This window comes from Gobius niger (assembly GCF_951799975.1).
Source record: "Gobius niger genome assembly, chromosome: 2".
In the NCBI taxonomy this organism is placed as follows: Eukaryota; Metazoa; Chordata; class Actinopteri; order Gobiiformes; family Gobiidae; genus Gobius; species Gobius niger.
This window is the reverse complement of record NC_136853.1, coordinates 17,356,562-17,377,924: the sequence shown is the minus strand read 5'-3', so window position 1 is coordinate 17,377,924 and position 21,363 is coordinate 17,356,562. Positions and strand designations below refer to the sequence as shown.

General features: G+C 40.2%; 2 protein-coding genes across 4 annotated transcripts; both read left to right on the top strand.

Moving 5' to 3' along the window:
• The first annotated feature begins 5,696 nt into the window (after nucleotides 1–5,696).
• On the top strand, nucleotides 5,697–8,541 carry nfkbil1 (nuclear factor of kappa light polypeptide gene enhancer in B-cells inhibitor-like 1). The gene is made up of 4 exons (XM_079551490.1): nucleotides 5,697–6,040; nucleotides 6,112–6,224; nucleotides 7,640–7,754; nucleotides 7,832–8,541. Exons 1-4 carry the CDS (start codon nucleotides 5,767–5,769, stop codon nucleotides 8,419–8,421), a joined length of 1,092 nt encoding a protein of 363 aa, XP_079407616.1. The 5' UTR covers nucleotides 5,697–5,766; the 3' UTR covers nucleotides 8,422–8,541.
• A 1,888-nt stretch (nucleotides 8,542–10,429) lies between these two features.
• atp6v0a2a (ATPase H+ transporting V0 subunit a2a) lies at nucleotides 10,430–21,156 on the top strand. Of its 3 annotated transcripts, none has more exons than XM_079582688.1 (21): nucleotides 10,430–10,695; nucleotides 10,909–11,090; nucleotides 11,305–11,383; nucleotides 11,481–11,578; nucleotides 11,758–11,895; nucleotides 12,272–12,348; nucleotides 12,429–12,555; nucleotides 12,809–12,891; nucleotides 12,976–13,069; nucleotides 13,137–13,349; nucleotides 13,434–13,584; nucleotides 13,670–13,809; nucleotides 13,896–14,053; nucleotides 15,454–15,544; nucleotides 15,627–15,745; nucleotides 15,810–16,020; nucleotides 16,097–16,216; nucleotides 17,058–17,174; nucleotides 18,209–18,326; nucleotides 18,502–18,673; nucleotides 20,315–21,156. In XM_079582688.1, the coding sequence occupies exons 2-21, from the start codon at nucleotides 10,980–10,982 to the stop codon at nucleotides 20,415–20,417; spliced, it is 2,520 nt and encodes an 839-aa protein (XP_079438814.1). In that variant the 5' UTR covers nucleotides 10,430–10,695; nucleotides 10,909–10,979; the 3' UTR covers nucleotides 20,418–21,156. The 3 variants fall into 3 exon arrangements, with proteins under 3 accessions (XP_079438814.1, XP_079438812.1, XP_079438813.1); XM_079582686.1 differs by having other exon boundaries at nucleotides 12,251–12,348; nucleotides 20,315–21,155; XM_079582687.1 differs by lacking the exon at nucleotides 10,430–10,695 and having other exon boundaries at nucleotides 10,711–11,090; nucleotides 12,251–12,348; nucleotides 20,315–21,155.
• Nucleotides 21,157–21,363: the final 207 nt, after the last annotated feature.

The window sequence follows — 21,363 nt, the reverse complement described above, 5'->3', positions numbered from 1 at the left end:
ATAAAAGATGTGTTGAAAAACATTTGTATCTCATTGTCCATTTGTTGAGTTTGGGAATGCATTTCCCCTTGTGCAGTGAAGGTCTCTTTTCCTGTCACAGCATTGCTGAGGGGAGTCCGTCAGCGTCCCATTGTTTTTAGCTGCACTACAATCAAAGCACATGTCTACAGGAAATGCACGCTGGAATACGGTTTCCCTCAGTCAACAATGTTTATTTCAGGGTTTCACAAAAAATGTGTGCATGTTATAATGGTATAGAGGTAAATTGACCTTTTATGGGTCTATAGGTTGTTTCATTCAATCATTTGTAAATGTATTATTCTACTTCATAGGCTATAAAGTATACACACACAATGACTGATCAGTATGACTTTGCAGAACGCTGTGCTCAAACACAATGACAATGATAAAAGGCAGCATGTGTTTACCAAACTTCCAAATAAAGCACTACCTTGTTTTGCCAGAGAATACCTCCATCTTGAATCAAGCGATTAACAAAACTTACTGTAATGAGCTTTTTACAGGGACTAATCAGCAACAGCACGAGACAAAGGGATTGAACTAATCCCAGACAATGATTTCTAGTCGAAGCTGACTATGAGCATTCGTGGAGTTGAGGAGACAATATATTTAAAAGATAGAAACTCAAGTAATAGTATTGATGTTTCAAAAAATATAACTCAAATAAAAGTATAGGGATATGAGTGATCAAGTTCCTCCTCTGAAGTGCAGTTTCTTCAAAAGGCTTGGATCATGTAATACTTCTGCCTGTGAATAAGTCACAATCAGAGTGACTGGACAGTTATTCGCAGTAACATGACACTAGTTAAAATGGCCAGCCTGTAAAAATCCTTGACAAGGGGAATATTTGAAAATCTCCCAGACACGGTAAGAAAAGACGGCCGGCAGCTGCAGCGACAGTCATTTGTGCTCCTTCATCGCCGTCTCAGCTCTTTAATCTCCGCTGACACTGGTCGCACACACAGACACGCACCCACGGCTTTGCTCAAAACATCTCTGAGGGGACAATAGTTTAATTATGAAAGCCTTTCAGATAAACCAAAAACAATGTCCAGACGTAGATCACTATAATAACCCCAACTAAATCATATCAGTTTAACATTTCATTTTGAACATGTCAACATATTAGTAAAAGTCTATTTCTCTATAATAACACATTAAACATAGAAATGAAAATTAAAAACATGACAAAAAAGACAATATAACACCACCATTCATTTATAAGTTACGTTTGTCCATGACATAGTATAAGCCTGAGAATAGATATAGACAGTGGTGGAAAGTAACAAAGTAAAAAGTACAAATTATAGATACTTTTACTTTACTTAAGTCAATTTTATGATGTAGACTTTTTACTTTTACTTCACTGCCTTGCAGAGCCTGTATCTGTACTTTCTGCTCCACTACATTTTTTAATTAGGTTAAAAGTAAAAGTATTTTATTTTCAAAGTGACCTCTCGATGAACGATGAACTAGTCCCAGTTTAGGCTTGGTTTAGTGGTTTGACCTGGTTTAGACCTGGTTTAGACTTGGTTTAGTTCCTGTTTTTGACCTGAGTTTGTGGTTTACTCGTTTAGACCTGGTTTGATTCAAATAATAAAAAATCCTGCACATTAAACTCTTGAATACTTTTTACTTATAAAGTACATTTTACAGTTCATACTTTTATACTTGTACTTAAGTTAAAAATATATCAGATACTTTTACTTAAGTACATTTTTTGGTCCTGTATCTGCACTTTTACTTCAGTAAGAATATTAGAACAGGTATTTGCTATCAGGCTCATGTTAATAGGAATACATAGAAGTACATTGAAACGTCCTACAACCCCTTCAAATGCTCGCAGGCCGGGAACAGGTCCTTGCTTTGTAAGTCTCTTCATAGTCAAGTCTATGCTTTAGATTTCAAATCTTTTACAGACTAAGTGAATGCGGTCATATGGGATCTACTGGTTTGTCCTATGCTTTTACACAGACAAAGAGTGCTTAATATTCAGAGATCAGAATACACATTATAATTCCCCCTCTGAGTATTTTCCTGAGTCATATTAAGACTGAGCCAAATCACAAATCATAATCAGTTTTATCAAGTCAAGTCATCACTCAAGCCTGAATTGCAAATCCACTGCCTGCATTTTCATGTACAACGGTATCTGGATTTTATTGTACCAGCTGCATACAGTACATTTTAAGATTCCTACAGCGGCTATTCTTCACAAGACATTTAAGTATCCTCCACCTGTCAAGTCTCAGTCCACTCGGAAAGTCAATCCGGGCAGATCATTTGAGAGAGATTTTACGGTTTAAGGCATATTTATTCACGTTTCACAGACACTCTGGCAAAAACGCAGTGCCGTATAGTCAGAGTGTTGTGCGAGACACTGCTCAGGAGTGATTACAATAGTGTTTTCATTCCACTGTAATGACAGAGCGCATAAATGAAGTGACTCTTCCGTGGAAGTCGTTTTGCCGCGGGGATAGAGGCCTGAATGCTGTCTGTAATACAGTCTGATATGACAACAAGTACAGCAACGCACTGAGCACATTCACTGCTTTATCACCTTCTACCTGGAGGCAATCTGACACCACAAAGGTTTAGCACAATCAAGATATGACTGTGAAATGCAAGCCGACTGGTGTTATCCACTCTGAAGATAATAAATAAATATTGTAGTCGTATACTTTTTATATTTGGTCATATTCAGTAGATCGGTAATGGTATTCTTCATTCACTCGCAGTCTAACACATTCCTTCACAGTCTCCCCTAAAGTAGCATAAGAGGGAATAACTTGATGTAATGGGGGTCCCAAGTGGTTTACATGTAAATCTTTTGGGTCCCAGCCTCAAAAGTTGGGAACCCCTGGACTATCACAAGCCTGATTGTACATGTTTTAAGTTGTAAGGGAAACCACTGTACCTGGAGGAAACCTGCGCAGACACAGGGACAACATGCAAACTCCACACACGGGGGATCGAACCCGGAACTGGGAAACATGTTTGTTTATGTATTCAGTTTTACAGCAGATTTTGACGTACCAACTTTTAACATTGTGCACTGTGGCTGTAAAGAGACAGAGACTGACTGCCGATTATCCTCTACACTTAGGACAATTCATTCTAGTCAACAATGGCAGTCCACAGGGCCCACATGCTTGATAAGAGAGTAGAAATCCTTGTGGCCATGTCTGATCGTCCTTTTGACAATGCGAAACACAGTCAGGGCACACCCCGGCGACCCGGAGACAGGAGGCGAAAGCAAGTGGTTTCACTGGGGGCTCACAGGCATTGTCATATCAATGGGTGACTGATGGCCAACTACTGGTTTGCAGCCGAGTCGAGGCGCATAAATCAGATTGCAATAAACCAGGTCAGGGAGAAAATAGACAGAGGAAGTGTGTGCGCATTTCTGTTTGGTCTTAACAATAGAGCGTCTAGGAGCCAACAAGCCGGAGCTGTTGGCCTGATACATGTCCGTGGCTCTGGATGAGAGATTGACCTACACTGTGTCTTGGAGGACCTTTAGCTTCCTGCAGGCCACTCTCCGCACACACTTCCCTGCAGGGTGGTGGCAGGAAAGACACTGGATGGACGGGCGGTCAGTGGTTCCTGCCTGACTGTGGATATCCTGTCTTTAAAAGTCTCATATAGGCTACTACTCCTGTGGTTCCCAACTCTTTTTAGTCCTATGTACCCCGTGAAGCATTCATTTATACTGCGAGTGCCCCCCAACAAGAGGATCCTGCCATAATGTTAACAAAGTGAGCAGCTTAATGTAGACTTTTCAGTATTAAGTAGAATGTAATGTTCAAAATATAGCTAAAATACAAAATACATATTATACAAAATACATATTAATATAATTAAGACTAAATTTTCTTGGAAAGTAATATTGAAATTCTTCTCAGTTTCACCTTTTTTTCCTTTTAAATCTGAGACATTTCCAAGTACCCCCTGCAAAGCGCCTCATCAGTACCCCAAGGATTCCCTTACCCGTGGTTGGGAAACACACTCCTAAACTGACTCCTTGTATGTTGTTGTATTACTGCACTTTCAGTCTTGTCCTTCCCAGAAGGTCAAAACGCTCTGTTCTGTCTTTGACGTCGTGAGGTATGTGCAGCACTATTAATCTCAATCAAATCAAAATTGAATGAAACCTTTTGCAACATAGCAATGTAACACAATTCAAGATACTTTGCAGGTTTTATACATATAAGACCACATGGACACAAACACCACTCCTCTAAACATACTCTGAAATGCGTGTGATGTTTGTATTAGCTCAGAAATTCATGTTTCAATCTTCCCTCAAATGTTAATCCTCTTGAACATGTTTAAAATGTGCAAAGTGTGTGAACTGAATCTTGAATTTAAAACATAAATGGCTTATAATAACGACAATACTTTTCAGGGGGGGGAATGAAATAAAACAATAAGCCCTAAAGTGTGTTTTTAACATCCAACTTCTCATTTTTTCTATTTCATTTCATTGGTTCTTAGAGGTGGTCACATAAATGAAACAAAGTAAAATAGAGTGTTGTTGTTTTCTGAGATGGCAGATGTTTAAAGGATTTCTCTCAAGGCAGACATCATTAGTGGGGACACGTCGTTTCCGAAAGCCAAAGGAGCGGAAGTGTCCAAGCTTTGGCCTATTCCGGATCTGGACTTGTTCAGGGTAGACCGTCCATTTAGCACCGCACAAAGTGTCTGTTCATTGCCTCTTCTATCAGCTCCATTGTAAGGTAAGCTAAATAGATGCCCTGTCATCCAGAGGGGCCTGGGCCAGTTCAGAAGCTCAGCTGCACTCATTTAAGCAGCACAGGTAAAGATTACACCCTCTGCATGTAAACAAATATAGACATGAGATATTTGCTGGTCTATGTTGCAAACATCAGGAGAAAATGTGCATCACATCAGCAAAATGAGTCTATGATTCTGTGTAATCCTCCTTTATTTTTGATTTCGCCTTTATTATTTTAAAAAGTATGCTGTGGACATAGGCTACAGATATAATATGACTAAAAATGGGGGTGCCAAATGTAAAAAGGCGAGAATGTGCATCTTTAACTTCAATGCGCTGAGATAATGTCATAATTTTTCTTTGTTTGTCTTTATTTAATTATTGTTATAACGGTAGCACATACATTAGTACAATATAAATAACCTCTTAACCCCCGCCTTAACCAAGTGCATTTTCAGCTTTACCCAAATCTACAAAACTCATCTAAATGGATGCATTTCCTTTTCATCACTTATTGGCCCTTTTCTGTTACTCTTTTGTGGCTTTATTGTTGCGTTTTTGTCACATTTTTGTTGCGTTTTTGTCACTCACTTTAGTCACTTTTGTCACCTTTCTGTGACTCTTTTGTGGCTTTATTGTTGCATTTTCGTTGCTTTTTGACACATTTTTGTTGCGTTTTCATACTCGTTTCCGTCTCATTTTTCTTGACATTTTGTCATTATTTTCAAGAAGCTTTTAGATTTGGGTAAAGTCAAACTGGACAAAATGTGCTCGGTTCAGGCGGGGGTTAAGAGGTTAAAGAGCCTTTCAACAAGAGTTTAAAAATAACACATTTCCCAAGTGAACAGCGACGCCTCGTGGCATGCCGGAACCATTCATGGCGGAACTATGCTCTGCCTTCGTTAGTTCTAAGGGGACCGTTTATGGAAGGGACTCACTTTGCTAACGTTAACTGGCTAACACAACAACAAGGACGCTACAGTGTATTTGTCCCAGTTTAGGCACTTATGGTTTCCCACAGACAGAAGCGGGTCTGGAAATACATTGAGGAGGGTAGTTTGCTGAAGCTGAAGTCGTACCTGAAGAAGCACCGCGACATCGACGTGAACTACTCCCAGGGCCGGAGGCAGAGGAGCCCGCTGCACTTAGCCTGCTGCCTGGGGGACGACGGTGCGGTGCGGCTACTTCTCCAACATGGTGCCTCTGTTGTGCTGAAGGACCGTAAAGGGGACACTGCATTGCATATCGCTGCAAACAGAGCACTAAAGCACGGGAAAACTGGTAATTAAATAAGAATCACTTGAAGTTAAAAGCATTTTACGTTGTTTCCTCACAGTGTTGTTTTGCCCCAGCCTATGACGACCTGGTTGTGCCTCTTCAGAAAAGCTGCCCTGAAGCCATGTTTGTTCCCAACAGAGCAGGAGTCTCTCCAGACGATCTTCTCAACTGGATAAAGCATTCAGAGGTGGGCTCATGGTGTAGGCTATGCAAAAAATGTGCCTAGTTCACAATTCAGATCTTCTGAAAGTTTAATCAGTTTCATGAGTTAAAGGTTCTTACTAATATCACTAACCCAGAGCAAGACAGGGACTGACTGAAAACACACACAAATGTATTTATTTAAAGGGACACTGCGCAACATTTTGGACTAAAGTGTTGCCATTAGTGCAAAACATGCTCCTATTGACCAGCGCGACACAGAAAAATACAATTACTGCAGGGAATAATGGAAGAAGAATGGATTTGGATGAGGACCTAGCCTGTTTTCTTAAATTCTATTGCCTTTAGTCACATCTCCATGGAGACGAGCTGGAGACGTACTCACTCCCGGTAAAGTTACAGCCAGGAGAGCTGGGCCACTCACAGCAAAAACACGTTTGTCTGTGTAGTTAGGAGGTATTTTTCAATGATGAAATGATCTATCATAAAATAAATGCTCGTATTTCAATTTTATTTCAAAGTAAAATTCTACGCGGTGTGCCTTTAAGTATTGAATATATTTAAATGATATGACAACTACATACTACTGTCAGGGGCATCGCTGTGTCATCACGTCTCTGGTAGGCAACACAAATGTATTAAATAGATAATAGTTCTATGTTGGGTCAAAACAATGTTCATGAACAGAGCATTGTTTCTGTAAAAAGATCTGCGCTCTAAAAGATCTGTGATTGAAATAAACTGCTCTTCACGCCTGGAAAAGTCAGCTGTTTGCCCACCATTCACTAAAACATCTCATGAAAATTACGGAAGAAAATGACAACAGTGTCCTATAGGAGGAGTCGGTTGGAAATTGACCTATGTCTGGTTGAGCATAGAGCTGAATAAACATCATCTCTCCAGATTTCCAATTTTTTTGTTTGTTTATTGTAGTGATGAAAACAATAAATGTGGCCTTTCCTATACTAGCAAGTAAAGTAAAAAAGTAACTGCGGCTAACTCGGTCCTGCTGCAGCAAAGACAAGCTCCACACTTACCTCACAGTACAACATCTAAACACACATGCAAAGGAGCTGCGAAAAAGTGAAAAGGTTTGAAGAATGTCAGAAGCAGACGACGAGTGCATGGTTTGTGTGTGGAGCCTCACAAGGCCATGACTTACGGAGTTTAGCTAGTAAACAGTGCGTTTATAAATATTAAAGACGGCTCAAACTTACAATTCACTGTCTAATCTAAAACCGTCTTATTTTCGGCTGCAGCCTCAAACATTTAGTGCCGATTTCATTGACAACGGACAAAATACTTCAAAATCCAATTCCTGTTTTTTCCCCCCAATGTCATTGAGACTGCATGTTTTTTCACAATACTTGTTCACATGTTGCCCTTGTTAATTTTACAAGTGCAAACATTTTTCATGTTTTTTTCTGTTTTGTTGTCAAGCCGAAAGCCAGCACCAGCCATGGATCAGCAAAGAAGGATCCAGAGAGGGAATGGATGGAGAAGATGTTCGATGAATGCGAAGATGAATTCTTTGAAAGCTTTGGCGTATATGATGGTGAATTTGATTATGTTTTTTTTATAATCTTGCTTTCATTATGATATAAACAACTTTTTTGTTTTGTTTTTCAACAGCGGATGACTTCCTTCCTGTTGACGATGACGAGGAAGACTTTGGGGATTGGGCCGATCGTATCAGAAGAGAATATTTTGACAAGAAGCATGCCGAAGCTCAAAGACTTGCGGCATCATATTCAGGGTCTAAAAGGAGGAAAACTAAGGAGGAGAGAGCGGATGAGGAGAAGTGCCACAAGGAGCATCTGAAGAGGCTGCAGAGGGAGCATGAGGAGTACTTGTCCCGGGCCTCTCGAAAAGAAGAAGAGACGCGACAGGGCAAGAAGCGACGCTATGAGGAGCGCTGCGCTGCTACTTTTCAGGGTTCCTCTTCCACTGCTGACACAAAGCTGAGCTACAGTGATATTCCCTGGCCAGCTCCGAGAGGGACTGTCCAAGAGATGGTCGATGTTATGATACACGGTGTCGACAAGAAAGACACGGTCGCATTTCGTAAAGTTATAAGGAAACAACAGACCCTTTGGCACCCAGACAAGTTTGCTCAGAGATGTGAAGCTCGACTGGAGGAGAAGGATCGGCAGCGCATCTTAGACACGGTCACAGCGTTGTCCCAGGAACTCAATAGGCTTACCCAAAGTCTGAGGACATAACATAGGTTTTTCCTCAGTTACTTTTCAGATGAGACCATTGTTTTGTTGTTGAGGAAGAGGACAGTGCGATACGTTGTGGGAACTAACTACATGTTTGTGTACACTGTATAAGAACACCTTTCCCCACTGTCATCACATTCACCTAAACTCACATCGAGAGTTCCTTTACTCATTTTCCTGTTAGCAAGAAGTTAGCATTGAATTCTCTCTCTGTGCTAAACAGGGTTAATTTCGTTGACTTAAATATCTAGTCATAATTTTAGTCAAAGTAATGTTTTTGCCGACAAAAATTGGACTAAAGCTAAAACTTTTTTCACGAGACTAAAATGACCACATATCTTCGACTGAAATAAGACTGAATAAAATAAAAGAAGAGACTAAAATCATCCAAATGTCCACTGACAGTCTGAAAGCGCCTCATATAACAGCTCTGAGCTTTATTCCTGTGGGAGAAGCGCCATAAAGCAGAGAACCTTGATTAATTATGATTAATTTTTTGACTAAATCTCGACTAAAATTAATCTACATTTTTGTCAAAAGACTAAGACTAAAACTAAATTAAAATATGTTGTCAAAATGAGTTTACTAGAGTAACTTTTTTAAATAACTACTTTTTGGAGGGTTTTTTTTTTTTTAACCACCCAGTGCTTTTTACTTCTACTTGAGTAGTAATATTTTAATTTCAAATATATGAGTACTTAACTTTACATTTTTTAAAGTTAAGTACTCTTTCTTGATTAAAACATTTGGTTGCTCTGCACTGAGTAAACCTTTTAGTACTAAAAGAACGTAGAACAGTTATTTTTCCCTTACATTTATGGGATGTTCCCTGGAGTTGTATTTTCACCAAGTACTCTTTTAATTTGACTTGAATAATTATTACCTCTACTAACGTTACAGTAACTTTACTCTTGAGTAAAGGGCATCCTCATGGGGCGACAGTGGTGCAGTTGGTAGAGCGGGTCGTCTCATGATGGGAAGGTCGGGGGTTCGAATCCCACCTGAAGGTGCACACTGTCGTTGTGTCCTTGGGCAAGACAGTTCACCCGCCCTGCCTCCAGTGTCTGCGTACATTGGTGTATGAATGAGAGTGAATGGGTGACTGGTCTCCTACTGTTGGTGCTATATGAGTTGAGACCATTTACCATAAATACTTCACTTCTCTGGATCTGTATTTCCCACTGACTGGCCGATGACTGGAGACGCTGAATCACTATTTCTACGTTGTGCCCTTTCTTCACGATGCTCTTTGTTCTTGAACTTAACCAGTCTCATCCTGTCCCCGTAATCCTTTCCTCTCCAAACGGGCAGAACTGTTAACTGACCATGAAACATGTCATTATATAATCTGTATCAGTGTGAGTTTGCAAACTGTTGACTGTTGGATGTTTCTTACAGAGTGGTTTTATACAGTGTATGTAAATGTCTGGTTTGTTCTGCATTGTATTAAAACTGTAATAGTTTTTCCTTTATTTAATTAAAAATATACAAAATATGTGTAAAACAATTGTGTTTGACATATTTGCACAACATTGGTGTTCTGGTTCCTTTAATAATATATGTTTCAGAATCAGAAGCTTGTCTGATTATTAGTGATATATTTAAGTAGAAAACATGTCAGATATATGATGATATTTAGAAGCGCTGGTAAACCTAGTTGCCAGATTGGGGTTTTCATCATGTAACTGTCAGCTTGAACACGTCTGACTGGACCGCACCATTGTAGTGTTGGGAATATGAAAACCAGTCCATACATTATTTGCAATATTGCGAGTCTTAAAACATGTTATTTATCATAATGTGTGTTATTCGGCAGGAGTGAGGTGAATTTGTGACCGTGTGTTACATAATCAATATACACAATTCTGTGTTGTTTACATAAAGGTTGGTCAGCCTGGTAATACCTATATAATGACAAACATCTTTTATAGCTAATATACTTTCTTCCTATTAATATAGTGGAATTCCCGGTGCTACAGAGGATGATGCCATGCCAAGCATCTGGCAACCCATGGACAGTGGACACTAATCTGTGTCAATTGCCGGTGACGTTGCAGGCCGTAGCCTACTTCCAACCCAATATTTTTAATGTGGAGACGGTCTGTTATTGTGTCCGCAAATGGAGGGTTGATGATTTATCTTTTGCGCTCCATGTGAATCATTCCTGCAGCTCTCTGGGTTCTCATTGGCCACGTTTTTGCACTGTAATCGCAGGTGTCCGGCTCCTGCAGGATGACGCCTATCGCCGCTCGGTGCAGAAGGGGCTATAGAAAGGTTTGTTTCTTTGTTTTCATGTGGCACAGCTTTTAGAAAGGGGGGAGCTATCGGGGGAAACAATACGACGTGGCACCGACAAACAGAACGGAGATCGCTCCCCATCGGAAAAACGGACAATAATTAACCCCCAGTGGGATTTTAATTGGTTTACTGGGGTAGAGGAACCCCGCCTGACGCTACATGAGTGATGTCCAGTGTTTTGTGTGGCAGTGAAGGCAGCTGGAAGCGGATCTGCGGGCAGATAACGAGGCGGCGGCGGAGATCCGTCTGCTGATACAAACATGGTGTTTCGGAGCGAGGAGATGTGCTTGGCGCAATTGTTCCTGCAGTCTGGCTCCGAGTACGACTGCATCAGTGCGCTCGGGGAACTGGGGCTGGTCGAGTTCAGAGATGTAAGTATCTGGTTATTACATCAACAACATCTGACATGGCCTTACTGCAAAACAAATTCAGATTCTGTAACATTTTAACTCATTTTTAAATAGTTATAGTGAATTAGTGTAGTGTGTATCTAGACGAGACTATAATAATGTGTTTCCTTCCATAGTCACAGCATTAGAGAGACATTGATTCCCACAGCTTTGACCTCTTCTCTTTGGCTTTCAGCTGAACCCAAGTGTCAGCTCGTTCCAGCGACGCTTTGTCAGCGAAATCAAGAGATGTGAGGAAATGGAGAGGATTTTGGGTAGGATATTTACAACACCTGGATATGGCTGCAGTCACATGTTCATATCTGCATCAGCTTTAGTGTAAACACTGACTGACTGTTGACTTTGTATAAGGTTTTCTTCTGCGGGAGATCCAAAAGGCCCACATAGCAGTTCCTCAGGAAGATGAGTGCCCGATCGCTCCACCTCCTAGACAAGTACTGGAGATTATGGTAAATACACCTTCAGTTCAACAGAAAAATGTGTAACAAAAAGCAGCATCTTTAAATTTGTAGTAAATTCACCCACTCGTTTGAATGTGATGTGGAACAATATGGATTCCAAAATACAGTGCCATGAATGTGTCAAAGCAGCAATATTGAAAATAGACTGTTTCCTGTGGCGCTGTCAGGAGCAGCTTCAGAGGCTGGAGATGGAGCTGAGTGAAGTGGCCAGGAACAAAGACAAACTGCAGAGAAACCTGCTGGAGCTCACAGAGTACACACACATGCTGAGGATCACCCGCACCTTCATCCATAGCCGCTCCAGAGTGAGTCTGACTCCTATCAAGGCCATCACAGCATCATGTGTTTTTGTATACGTATAATGGTGCTACTTAAACATATTTATCGACTACCATCAATTATTCAGCTGCTTGTTGCCACACAGACATTGTTTTCACATCAGCCTTGATACTTCAGGGCAGGGCTTGAGGGGCAGGTGTTGCTAAATCTAATTAATGGCACCTTTACGATGCAGCTCGTGATTTATCGATGAACTGACTGAGTATAATTCGGACATAATAGAGGTTTACACAAGGATTTGCGAGACAAAGCCTGTGAGACCACTCAAGGTGTTTGCTGTAGAGTCTGTCATGAATGAAACATGTTCCTTTTTATAATTAGCATGAGGCTCTTGGTCCCCAGTATGAAGAGTTTCCTACTATGGAGACAGACTCGGTGACGGGCTGCACTGGCATGCAGAGACTGGGCGCCAAACTGGGGTGAGCTGCCGAGACCTCGACACACGTCAACCGAAGATTTGTTAGAGCAGAAGTGTTTATGTGGAATGTCCTGTTTGCAGGTTTGTCTCTGGGCTCATTCAGCGAGTGAAGGTTGAGGCCTTTGAGAGAATGCTCTGGAGAGTCTGTAAGGGTTACACCATCCTGAGCTATGCGGAAGTGGATGAAAATCTTACTGATCTTGACACGGTGAGCTTTTTGTCAGTGTATTATTTTGAGTAAATGCGGGGACAGAGAGACTTCACAATAAAGGCATTTCTGCAAAACGTATCCAGGAGCATTCGGGAATATGCTTTATATGTTATAAGCATCAGGCCTTGCGATGAGTTAAATGAGACTCTTGAATTATTTATAATAGAGAATTGGGAAGATGTTCTTATGTGTCAATAACAGATATAATTCATGTGTAATACTCTAATAAACTTTGAATTGGTCTTTGCAGGGTGAAATAAGTGAAAGTGTTGTGTTCCTAATTTCTTTTTGGGGCGACCAGATTGGACAGAAAGTACAAAAGATTTGCGATTGGTAAGTTCACACCCACACATACACAGTTCACACTTGACCTTGACTGCATGTTTTCTTTAAAAATATATAAACTCTTTACCACAGTTACCACTGCCATCTTTATCCGCACCCGGAGAACGATGAGGAGAGGGCGGATGTGTTGGACAGCTTAAGGACGCGAATAGAAGACCTCAACAACGTGCGTCCGGCTGTCTTTGATGACTTTGCTCATGCCGTTTTTTCTATAATCGAGCGTTTTCTCACAGGTTCTGCACCGCACCGAGGACTACTTGAGGCAGGTATTGCAGAAAGCCTCCGAGTCAGCCTACTCTTGGGTTGTGCAGGTCAAAAAGATGAAGGCCATCTATCACATCCTGAACCTCTGCAGCTTTGACGTCACCAACAAGTGTCTAATCGCGGAGGTGTGGTGTCCTGTCAGCGACCTCACCAACCTCCGAGTGGCGTTAGAGGAAGGCTCCGTGCGTGCCTTATAAAGCAAATTCAATTGTCATGTCATTAGAAGTGCAGCAGCTCATTGTGTTTTCCCCATGTGCCGCTCTCAGAGAAAAGGTGACGCTACAGTACCGTCCTTCGTGAATCGCATCCCAAACACCAACACTCCTCCGACTCTTATTAGAACAAACAAATTCACCTCCGGCTTTCAGAGCATTGTGGAGGCTTACGGGGTCGGAGACTACCGCGAGGTAAGCCCAGGTAAGGACTCTTGCTTTTGCTTTGACTAATCCAGCCTTAACTTGATGAATAACCGGCGTATTTAAATGTAATGTTTTGCTCACAGCTCCATACACAATCATCACCTTCCCTTTCTTGTTTGCTGTGATGTTTGGCGACCTTGGCCATGGGACTGTAATGACTCTCTTCGCTTTGTGGATGGTGCTCACGGAGAAATCTCATACGAAAAAGCGCTCCAGTAATGAGGTTGGCTTCTGTTATTGCTGCTCCATAAAGTAGACATTAACGTTTCCTTGTATAGCTGGAGATAATGGTGCCTCTGGCCTTTGCAGATATGGATGACGTTTTTTAATGGCCGTTACATCATCCTAATGATGGGGCTCTTTTCTGTATACACTGGGCTCATCTATAACGACTGCTTCTCCAAATCCCTCAACATTTTTGGATCCTGTTGGAGTGTGAAGGCGATGTTCACGAATCAGCACTGGACGTGAGTAATAGAAGAAATCGAATAGAGATTTTTGGGCAGCGCTATAGTGCTGTGCTTTGCTCTCTCACCTTTCTGCAAAAATTTCTCAGTTTGATTCCTGGGTCACGCGAGGCCTTCTGTGTGGAGTCTGAGTTCTCCCTGTGTCTGTAGTTTCCTCGTTGAGTTAGGGGGTTAGAGTTCAGGGGCTGGAGAGGACCACAGTTTGGAAATACCAGAGGTGGGTAGAGGAACCAACATATTTACTCAAGAATAACGTTCAGTGTTGGGGGTAACGTATTACAAAAGTAATGAGTTACAAAAATCTATTACGTTTTTCAGTAAGTAAGAAATATAACATATTACTTACACATAATACGGGAATATATTAGTCATAACAGATCAAGTTGGAGGTCGGTGAATAAGATCTGCAGTCTGTAGTTAATGTCATCATAACAAAACACAAGAGAATGGGGGAAAGGAAAAGGAAATCTCTGACTGGACTTTTAGTCGGTGGCTTAATTACCATTTTCAGTTCATATTTTGCGAAAAGTAACTCAAAAGTAACTCAAAGTAGTGTAACTCAGCTACATTTCTGAAACACTAATATGTAATAAAGCTGTAATCACTAATGTGGAATATATTACATGTTTTTAAGTAACTTGCCCCACACTGGTAATGTTACTTTAATATAATTTTACTCAAGTACAAGTAAAAAGTAGTGACCCAAATAAATACTCAAGAGTAAAAAAGTACTTGTAGTATGTTGCTTGAGTACTGTGAGTAACTGAGAAACTGTTTGAGCAAAAAAGTCATAAATGGTGAAAAACAAAACATAAACTCATGTGGACATTGTGATTTTTCCATAAAAATACAGACAAACAAAATAATTCTCAAGAACAAGGAGGAATATTTTATATATAAATTAAGCATTTGAATATTACACACTTAAATATTTACTCACAATGGAAAAAGTTACAGTAAAAGTACAGATACTTCCTTATAATTTTACTCAAGTAGAAGTAAAATGTGACATCTGTTAAAACTACTCTGAGTACTGCCTCTGACCCAAATAAAACGTGTAAAACGTAGCATAAAAATGTATTAAAATATATATATTTCTGAAGAAAAAGAGAAACAAAACACAAACAACGTATATTTTAGACATGAGGCTTTTGCAACTTTAAAATGTACTCCCAGTTGCACAAGTAACTCAAGTAAGCAGGGGTAAAAAGTACTGAATGATACAACTTCTGTAATAAGTACAGTTTTTTCAAAATGTTACTCGAGTAAATGTAACTGAATACTCCTCCTCTCTGGTAATGCACAAGGAAGCAGATCTAGGTTTGAGCTGAAGACTCGGTACTTTATTACTATTATAGTAGTATTCGATTTTTTAATGTGATTTTTGTTGTTGTTGGCAGGAACAAAACTCTCCAATCAAATGCTTTGCTTATGTTGGATCCAAACGTCAGTGGAGTTTTCAGTGGACCTTATCCCTTTGGCATTGACCCTGTAAGTGGCATATCCACAACCTGAAACCTGTGCATCCTTTTAATCGTTTGAAGTCACACCGTTTTTCTGTCTCATGCAACAGATATGGAACTTGGCTGTGAACCGGCTTTCCTTCCTTAACTCGTACAAGATGAAGATGTCTGTGATCATTGGAGTGATTCACATGACTTTTGGCGTAGTGTTAAGTGTTTTCAACCATCTGTAAGTCTCTTAATCAAAGCATCTGCTCCGCACTACGGCAGTCTCACATGTTTTCTCTTGCCAGGCACTTTCGCCAGAAGTTCAACGTCTATCTCCTCTTCCTCCCTGAGCTGCTGTTTCTGCTCTGTCTTTTTGGCTACTTGGTCTTCATGATATTGTATAAGTGGATAGCATTTGGTGCGCGCGACTCAAGCCAAGCCCCCAGCATTCTCATCCACTTCATTAATATGTTTGTCATGCAAGGGAATGACATCACACCCCTGTACCCCGGGCAGGTCAGTGCTAATGAGAGCCAGTGCAAGATCAAATCACTGCTTTTCTTTATGTTTTTCTCTGTTTCACATTTTATAGACGGGGTTACAAATCTTCTTAGTTATTGTTGCCATGTTGTCAGTCCCTGTACTGCTTTTGGGAAAACCCATCTACTTGTATTGGCTGTACAGAGGAGGCAAAGGGCTGCGCCGTCGCAGAGTAAGTACATTTTTATCAATATTGTTTGTTTTACTGTCGGGAAAAATAGAAGAAAGAAACCGATTTTAGCTACACTGCCGAACAGATTGCATTTTGCTACGACAAATAGCATCTCAACTGTTGTCAAATTCAAAACTTTAAAATATGTTGGTTACCAAACACTGACTATTGCACAAAATTATCAAAGTAAAGAATTTGGAACTAATTTAACCTTTTGTTTGGCTACCATAATATTGAAACTGTGGTATATGTACTACTGGTGGCATGGGTAGAAGAGCCAAAATATTTACTCAAGTGAGAGTTAAAATTACTTTGACTACTCAAGTACTGTGAGTACTGAGTAACAGTTAGAGAGTAAAAAGATTTCATGTGTAAATCCAGATATTTTCAAAGAAATTGCCTGCAGATAAAAGTGAACGACACACAAAATACATTTGTTTTATGTGCGACATGAAGCGTCACTTAAATATTTACTCACAGTGTAAAGAAGAGCAACTTATTTTTATTCTCAAAGTAACTGAGTACTGATACTTCATTATGATAATACTCAAGTAGAAGTAAAAAGTATCATATGATAAGTAACTGCCCTCTGACTGGTGGTACTAGGTCACTTTTGGATTTCATACATTTAACAGGAGATAACTTAGTCCAAAGTGGGTCTATCTTTGATCTTTTTTAGACCCGGTTTAGGCCTGATGGGACGTAGAAGCTCAAATATTTGGCGGTACTTGGTGTGGAAAGTCTGAGAACCACAGATACACTGTTTGTGAAAATGTATTATGTAAAGTAAGCGAGTAAAGATGTTACTATGTTACATCTAAAGTGAAATGTTTTGCTCAAGGGATATGAGAGGGTGCGGCGTGTGAGTGAGGATGACTCTTCAGCTCCCACTTATGATGAAGAGGACGAAGAGGAAGGAGCAGAGGAAATATTTAGCAGAGATCCACTTCCAAAACAGGTCAGAAGTCACGGATCAATCCATTGAATGTTGTCTTGTTTACAGTGACCCAAGAAACACCCGTTTTAATGTGGTCCAAACCGGTTTGACTTAAATACAGAGTTTATCAATGGGTTTGTTGTTTCCTGCCCTCGTATCAAATTACACTGAGTAGTTACAAACTCAGCTGTGAAACTTGACGTAGTCGCTTGTGTCAACCATAGACTGTAAAAAAAATGGACATCTTATGCTCACTCCTCCCCGTTTACCAGATTGACCACGGCCATGGGGCAATTCATGGCGGATTTACAGGCTCCCCCTCCCCAGCTCTGACGAAGCATGTTCCTAAAAAGGACACACGGGCGGGATTTTCACCGTAGACTCGGCCCTTGCGTGACGTGTAGCTCGCGCTGCTCCAATGCTAACAGTCCGAGCCTCATTAAGGACGAGATTTCAAAAAATCATATTACGAAAACCAACCTGGTTTCATATATTGTTATTAACCCAGCGTTATCTCAGGAGGAATATCTAGCCTAGTCTAGTGTTGAAACAATTGAAACCAGGCTTTAAAGTAGTTTTTAACGTGTCTAAACTCCAATGCTTTTCAATGGGGGCCTAGCGGCGATATCGAGGTACTGCAGCAACGGCGGAGCAATGGCGGCCCCCACGTTTGTGGTCAAAAAGCAGGGCAGCCAGCGGCCATTGGTGTCAACCACACATAGCCATGCACATTTGGATACATTTGTTTATATGGAAATGTTTCATTTTACTGTTGCGATTTGAACTTAGAAACAGGGTGTGCCCGAGCCAGGCTTCACTGACACCGTGCATTGTTTTGGTAGTCGATGTTTTGTGGAATCTTGTAAAAACCGTCATATTTCCACTACCTGGTCTTAATTATTCATTCATTCATTATTTCATCATTCTATTTTATTATCTTGGTTTATTTACTAATTGTCATGCCTATTTGTATGTAGCATTAATTTGTACCATTTTACAACGTCTAGTTTGTGAACCTTTTCAGGATCCTTATTATTGCACTGTGTGTTTCCCAGTTCGACCTGGCCGACACGCTCCTTCACCAGTCCATTCACACGATTGAATACTGCCTGGGCTGCATCTCTAACACGGCGTCTTACCTGCGTCTCTGGGCTCTGAGTTTAGCCCATGCACGTGAGTCACAGCCTGTTGATAAGCAGGGATTTATACATCAGCATATCTTGACCCTTAGTCCACCAAGAAACTTTAATAATGAGGGGCAGAAATGGTTGGCACAACAAGTGGATTACTCTGTTTGTTATATGTTGCATATTCACAGTTAAAAGAGCATATCTTGACCCTGTTTCAGAGCTGTCGGAGGTGCTGTGGGAGATGGTGATGCGCCTGGGCTTCTCCGTCACCACTCGAGTGGGCGTGGCTTTCCTGGTGCCTGTCTTTAGCCTCTTCGCGACACTCACTGTCTCCATCCTCCTCATCATGGAGGGCCTGTCTGCTTTCCTACATGCGCTCCGCCTTCACTGGTCAGTCTGCAGCACCGTTTTTGGAGTCATTCTTCTTCTTGGTGTGATGTTGTAGCAGATAGAGCTGCACTTTTAGCATTTTTATGGTAAACTTTTTTTAAATTAATGTTTGAGAGAAGACAGACATATGAATGCAAGACTAAACTCCAAACACATTTTCATCAGAGCATATTTGTGGACGTCGAGTTAAAAAGTTTTAAACATAGTAATAGAAACGATTATTTGGTGGTCTGTGGAACACATTGTTTCCAATAGCAGCCTCATGACGCTAAATGTGTGAATATGTATTTGATGACAATTAAAAGCCTTATATCTGTTTATTTATTTATTTTATCCTAAAACAAAACAAATGAAATATGTTTTGTCCTTCACTGTAAAGCAGACTTTTAGGGGGAAGAAAAACTCTTTATAGTCTTTTTAAGTCTTTTTAACAATCTTGCATTTGCAGGGACGTTGTTGTTTACATTAGCTCGGCAGTAATGCTCTGTTTACAAATCATAAGAAATGAGCTTAAACCACAATTGTGTTTAGAAACAGATATTGTGCTGTCCAGAGATAGAACTAGTTCTTTGACAGGTTGATCATGTTACTCGACTGATTTTAATTGTAAATTTAAATCAAATTTAATTGAACATATTTTCCTGTTCATAATCAGACACTATGAAAATTATTCCCACAATTTGCCACTCGTCACCTTCCCATCAATCTTTATTACAGGTTTAGTAATATTGATAAGTTAATAAAAGTATTTCATTATAACAGTATAAAAGTTATATTGATTTCAATAAATGTTGCTGATGGAAGTATTTGTCAGTGATAGATTTGGCTAAATATGACCAGCATTGCCTTTGTGATGTTTCAGATCACGATCTACTGGTTGAGCGATAATCTTTGTTATACATTTCATGAAAATATGTTAACACCCATGGACAGATTGAAACAGTTGAGATTTTAACATTTCTCTGAGTTTTTAAATGGTTAAAATCGGTTCTTGGACGGCTGAGAGACATCCTGTTAAAGTCTTCAATCCGAGAACCAGGCTGTTTAAATGCACACGTGATGATGAGCGAGCGATAACACGCGGTGTTTCAAAACGTGTTGACAATGTTGTCTTTGAAAATTGACTTGAAACGGAAATATTTAGGCGTTTGCCTCTTCCCATAACGTTAGTGTCCGTCCAGAGAGGAGGAGAGAGGAGTTAATCAGAAAGGAGAGAGTTTGATAAAACACTAATTATCATTCTAATTAAAAACTGTGATTTTGATCCAAACTAGCCCCTGTTTAGTTTAGATTTCTCAGGAACCGAGGCACGCAGAATTAAACCGTTTTCACCTACGGAGAACTTAGTGTTTCATCTTTCAAACGAGCCATAGCCATAGTTATAACACAGAATACGCTGTGGTGCTACAAAAATCATCAAAAATGGTCTGGATTGTTGGCAACAGCGCAGCACTCAATGTGTTAAGCATCTGTCTGTGTGGATAGTATTATAAAGGTCTGTACGCAATGATGTGTTAGTTTACAATTACAGTATACTTGTTTCTCATGCCTTTATGTCTTTCTTAGCACAAAACCACACCCACTATTGCATTTTGAGACTGGTGTGTTGTAACCCCTCTTGTTTTTGTGTGTTTTTTCTAGGGTGGAGTTTCAAAACAAATTTTATCATGGGACAGGTGTCAAGTTTGTGCCATTCGACTTCTCCCTGCTGCCCTCTGTGTTTGAACAGGATGGTTTGCTCTAAATGTGAAGTAGGAAGAAGGGAATCAGACTTTTATCATACAATGCTGCAAGATGTATAATTCACACTGTGATCACATGACAATATGAGACATTGGGTTGAAAATCTCTCTTGTAGCAACATTTTTCATCTCGATTATTGATAAACTGTTATCGGCTGTGCTGACTGCCTTATTACTGTACCCAGCAAACCTCCTCAGAGGTTCTAAAATACTTCCCTTAATTATTTCATTGGTAAATGTATTGCCCAGTGCTTGGTACAGTTGAGTGATTGGTAATATTGAACTTGAACCTGTGAGAAGTGTGAGAAGAGGTTTACGCTCAACACAGTACAATAAAACTGCAACAATAATAACACCATTTATTACTGTAGTATTGTGCCATAGAGATTTCTTTGTGGTGATTTTACAGGGTTGCCTTTGGGTCTCTGCAGTTTTGTAAAATCAAATGACAACATAAACTATTTTGAGATTCATATGATCACAGAGCACTTTGCAGAAATGATTGTACAATTTTTCACAACTGTGATGATGCCAAATGAAAATAATTTTGAGCTATTACAAGTTTGCTTATTTACTTCTTAAGGCATTTATATAACCTCTGTAATCCAATGTTAGATCCATCCGTCTAAACTTCACAGGCCTTCGGTCTGTCTTTGATGCTCGTGCGATCTTGCCTTTGTTAATGCTATTTAATCATGCTATTTATTTAAATTATCTGTATGAGAACATCATATTTTACCAGTTTTGATGTTGAATAAAAGTTTCAGATGCAAGCAAGCAAACCTATTGTGTGTGCTGTAGTTTGTGTTGTTGCAGACCGAAATAAAAGCCTCACCGGTTTAGACAGAGCCCTCTAGTGTCCAAGACTTGGTCAGTGCGTCCAAGAGAACTGTCCCATGTAACATTGTTACTGTTGTTTTTACCAACAGTTTACATTACAATACCTCA

Coding starts and splice junctions, on each gene's coding strand:
- nfkbil1 (XM_079551490.1), top strand. CDS start 5,767: ATGGTTTCCCACAGACAGAAGCGGGTCTGGAAATACATTGAGGAGGGT. Junction 6,041..6,111: donor ACTAAAGCACGGGAAAACTG/GTAATTAAATAA, acceptor GTTTTGCCCCAG/CCTATGACGACCTGGTTGTG. Junction 7,755..7,831: donor AAGCTTTGGCGTATATGATG/GTGAATTTGATT, acceptor GTTTTTCAACAG/CGGATGACTTCCTTCCTGTT.
- atp6v0a2a (XM_079582686.1), top strand. CDS start 10,980: ATGGTGTTTCGGAGCGAGGAGATGTGCTTGGCGCAATTGTTCCTGCAG. Junction 11,091..11,304: donor GGCTGGTCGAGTTCAGAGAT/GTAAGTATCTGG, acceptor TTTGGCTTTCAG/CTGAACCCAAGTGTCAGCTC. Junction 17,175..18,208: donor GAGATCCACTTCCAAAACAG/GTCAGAAGTCAC, acceptor TGTGTTTCCCAG/TTCGACCTGGCCGACACGCT.